This window comes from Triticum urartu, chromosome 3A (genome assembly GCF_056163025.1).
Source record: "Triticum urartu cultivar PI428250 chromosome 3A, HENAU_Tu73, whole genome shotgun sequence".
In the NCBI taxonomy this organism is placed as follows: Eukaryota; Viridiplantae; Streptophyta; class Magnoliopsida; order Poales; family Poaceae; genus Triticum; species Triticum urartu.
In genome coordinates, this window is record NC_141875.1 from 620,630,354 (window position 1) to 620,634,764 (window position 4,411).

Consider the following 4,411-nt stretch of genomic DNA (forward strand, 5'->3'; position numbering starts at 1 on the left):
GGCAAGACCCAATTGCTGGAACAATTGTTTGACATAAAGAAGTGCTTGGGCGGGGACACGCACGCACCAGCTTGGGAGGCGCTTTCACGTGAACCGATGGAATCTGGGAGTAGTAGTAGACAGGCATCGTACCTGCACCGTTTAATGCACTCCACGTTATCGGAGTTAAAAAAAACCCTGCCGAATAATACCACCATAGCACTCGCTCCGCCAGGCGAAATGTGAGAACTAGACTACTAGTACCACCACCAGCACCACCTCGCAAGGAGGGGAAGAAAAATCTGCTACTGTACCACCAGGCGGGGTTTGAATTTGAACGACCAACGCACAGCACAGCACAGCACAGGCGCAGGGGGGTGAGGGCGAGAGAGACCGTGGTCACGTTCGGGAAGCGGCCGACGCCTGCCTGCCTCCATCCAAAAATCCCCATCGCTTCCCCGTCTTTTCCTTCCTCCCTCAATCGCTTGCTTCTCCCTCCCTCACCCACCGCCCTCTCGATCCTTCCTCCCCTCCCTCCTGTTTCCCGTACCACACCACCACACCACACCGCACCACGCTGCCGCGCTGCCATCATCCGCCCGGATAGGAGCGCCACCCTACCAATCGCGGTTGCTTTCCCCCGCCCCAACCACTCCAACACCGCGCCGAGCCGAGCCGATCCAATCCAATCCAACCCTCTCCGCACCCGATTCCAATCGCGCCTCCACCAGCTCCGACCTCCTCCAGCGGCGATCGAGCGGATCCGGGCGCCGCCCCGTTTACCTCTCCCTGTGATGCGCGGATCCGGGCGGTGACCGGCGGCGGGAGCGGGCGAGCCATGCCGAGCGTGGGCGTGAAGATCTACAGCGTCTTCTTCAAGCTGCTGCTGCGCCACCGCCTGCAGTCGCTCGCCGCGGCCGACGGGGACGGCGACGCGGGCTCCTTCGGGGTCTCCTGCCGCGCCGACGAGGCCACGGCGCCGGCCAACCCGGCCTTCTCCGCGGCCGACGGGGTCGCCTCCAAGGACCTCCACATCGACCCCAACTCGGCGCTCTCCGTCCGCATCTTCCTGCCCACGCCGCCGCCGCACCACCCGCACCTCCTCCACCCGCGCCGCGCCAGCGACCCCGCCGCCGGCCAGGCGGGCGCGCCCTACCGGGGCTACCTCCCGCACGCCGTCTCCTCCCCGCGGGCCGCCGCCTCCGCGCGCCGCCGGCTGCCCATCGTCGTGCAGTTCCACGGCGGCGGCTTCGTCACCGGGAGCAACTGCTCCGCCTCCAACGACGCCTTCTGCCGCAGGGTCGCCAAGTTCTGCGACGCCATCGTCGTCGCCGTCGGCTACAGGCTCGCGCCCGAGAGCCGCTACCCCGCCGCCTTTGATGACGGGGTCAGGGTGCTCAGGTGGATCGCCAAGCAGGCCAATCTCGCCATGATGAGCAAGGTTGGGGGCGGGGTGGACACGTTCGGCGCCTCCACCGTCGAGCCATGGATCGCTGCGCATGGCGATCCGGCAAGGTATAATTTAATTCAGGTTCTATGATCTCTCGTTTGTAATTGCATTATTTGCTACTTTTCTACTTTACTAAATGGCCAAGGAACATAATACTGCAGTGTGAAGTTGCCCAAAAGCGGGCAAGTCAAGCGATAGGAATTTTTGTTTCATTTCTTCAATGGAAGTTCTTGTTTGTGATTCACCAGCATTATCTCAAAAACTGCAAACAAGAATTGCGCTAGTTAAGTGAACATGTCAAAACGATGAAGATATAGTTCTCTAGTCTATTCGATCTGTTATTGTTTCAAATATGGAGATGGTAATTTCCCTGTGAGATGCCATTCTGGCTAGCAGCAGGTTTAGAGAGAGCTCATGAGTATGTCATTTCCCTGTGAGATGCCATTCTGACTAGCAGCAGGTTTAGAGAGAGCTCATGAGTATGCCATTTCCCCGTGGGTTGCCATTTCGGACTAGCAGCAGGTTTAGAGAGAGCTCATGAGTATGTCATTTCCCTGTCGGTTGCCATTTCGGACTAGCAGCAGGTTTAGAGAGAGCTCACGAGTATGTCATTTCCCCTTGGGTTGCCATTTCTGACTAGCAGCAGGTTTAGAGAGAGCTCATGAGTATGTCATTTCCCTGTCGGTTGCCATTTCGGACTAGCAGCAGGTTTAGAGAGAGCTCACGAGTATGTCATTTCCCCTTGGGTTGCCATTTCTGACTAGCAGCAGGTTTAGAGAGAGCTCATGAGTATGTCATTTCCCTGCGAGTTGCCATTTCTGACTAGCAGTGGTTTGGAGACCATGAGTACGACATTTCCCCTCGAGTTGCAATTTCTTACTGGAAGCAGGTTTAGAGCTCATGAGTATGTTGACCGGGGAAGATTCAATGTTTACAAGCTGACAGTTATACTCACTTATCATATGGTGTGCACTTTCTGTTATATCTTACCATTTGCATGTACCTTAGCTTTTTGTGTGGACTCTGATCGGGTACACAGGAACAACATAGAAGCATCAAATATCCAAATATTAGTTGATTTAGTTCACCAGGATTACATGCTCCTAATGATGTTGACATTTTGAAGATGTCAATGCAACATTACAAGATTTGCTTGACCGTTGGCATGTGGAAAGACCTTTTCTTTGTGAAATTTTCTAGGGCACATGTTTTCAACAAAGTTCTATATTTCGGTAGGTACTATATGTTGAGTAAATAACTGCTAATGATGTCACCACAGTCCAATGACCTTGAACACTAGTGAAGGCATGCAATTTTCATATTACTGATTCTGGGATTCTTTATTGGTCACGTTTGTTTACCTAACTTATTAATGAAATTCAATTGCACTGAACTGTTGGATTGAATAGATCAGTTAAAACTTATGCTGGTCTGCTCCATTACCTATAATGAAGATTTTATTTTAACTACGATTTCAGTAGAACCTGGTGAAATTAGTACCTTTCTCATGCCTTTTTATTATGTCCGTGATCTCTTAAATGTGATGTATATATTGATGGACTGTCATCATCTCAAACCTTGGTTGCTTGGTGTATCACACCTACCTGAGTTTAGACCCCTCAACAGATTAAGTGCCCACTTCAATTTAATTTGAAATAGAATAGCTGCATACGTGCTAACATCATTAAATGGTTCTTGCCTTCTACCTATAAGAGACAAAAGAATATATCTAGTAATTTATTGTAAATCCTTTTGTTTTAACTGTTGTACATTTGTGTTGCTGGAGTTTGACCAGATCATCCGTCTTTTCCTTGGAGCAGATGTGTCCTACTTGGTGTAAGCTGTGGTGCCAACATTGCTGATTTTGTCACTAGGAAAGCGGTGGAAGATGCAAAGCAATTTGACCCAGTCAAGGTCGTAGCACAGGTTCTGATGTATCCCTTCTTCACAGGAAGTGTTCCAACACACTCGGAAATAAGGCTTGCGAACTCATACTTCTACGACAAATCCACATGCTTACTTGCCTGGAGACTACTTTTATCAGAGAAAGAGTTCAGCTTGGACCATCCTGCTGCCAACCCCCTGGCCCCTGGCAGAGGAGGCCCCCCATTGAAATGCATGCCCCCAACCTTGACAATCGTTGCGGAACATGACTGTATGAGAGACAGAGCAATTGCTTACTCCGAGGAACTCCGCAAGGTAAATGTGGACGCGCCAGTCCTCGACTACAAAGATACCGTCCATGAGTTTGCAACACTCGATGTGTTCCTTAAGACACCACAGGCCCAGGCCTGTGCTGAAGATATTGCCATATGGATGAAGAAATACATATCCCTGAGAGGGCACGAGTTCTCGTATTAGCTGTAGCAAAAGGTCAGCGTTGTGAAATAGAGTCTTTACGGGAAGCATCGGTGCATTCTTTTTCACCTGGTGATGGGAGGCACTGCAAGTTAAAAGGCGAGGAACCAGTTAGGCGTAATGTGAGTGCTGAGTACCTTTCCCCTTTATTGATGATCCTTGTGGAAGAATGTAGTGTGCAAATTGTAGACTGAACTCAAAGACAGATGCTCTTCCGCCTCATAGAGCTCAATTCTTTCATTCCTTTTGTACCCTTTGTGAAGTATTGAATTGCCGGGTCTCGAAATCACCAATTTTTGAGAAAAGAATTATCACCCAAAGCTGTTGGTGGCATGCCATAACACGTGAATAATTTATACCATCCAACATTGTCAACCTTGTTGCTCTAGTGCCTTCCTACTTGGTTTGCCTTGAAATGTCACTGTGTTTTGACTTTATAACATAATTATCTGAGTTTCTGTTTAAATGAGAGTTATCTTTGTGTGCTTGCTACGCATTTCCTTAAAAGTATCGACTTTGATGTTGCAAGGCTTTAAAGTGAAACCTGTAGAAAGACATGCTTCATGCTGACACTAACATATTCCAGGCTTAAGTTTCTCATCCAAGTATCTGCTAACTTATTGT

General features: G+C 49.7%; 1 protein-coding gene across 1 annotated transcript; it reads left to right on the top strand.

The window, feature by feature from the left end:
* Positions 1 to 303: 303 nt before the first annotated feature.
* Positions 304 to 4,027, top strand: LOC125530375 (putative carboxylesterase 16). The gene is made up of 2 exons (XM_048694781.2): positions 304 to 1,494; positions 3,250 to 4,027. Exons 1-2 carry the CDS (start codon positions 818 to 820, stop codon positions 3,788 to 3,790), a joined length of 1,218 nt encoding a protein of 405 aa, XP_048550738.1. The 5' UTR covers positions 304 to 817; the 3' UTR covers positions 3,791 to 4,027.
* Positions 4,028 to 4,411: the final 384 nt, after the last annotated feature.

What these genes read in the sequence shown, in the direction of transcription:
- LOC125530375 (XM_048694781.2), top strand. Translation starts at nt 818, where the DNA reads ATGCCGAGCGTGGGCGTGAAGATCTACAGCGTCTTCTTCAAGCTGCTG. An exon ending in GCGCATGGCGATCCGGCAAG is followed by an intron (nt 1,495 to 3,249) that starts GTATAATTTAAT and finishes TCCTTGGAGCAG; the next exon opens with ATGTGTCCTACTTGGTGTAA.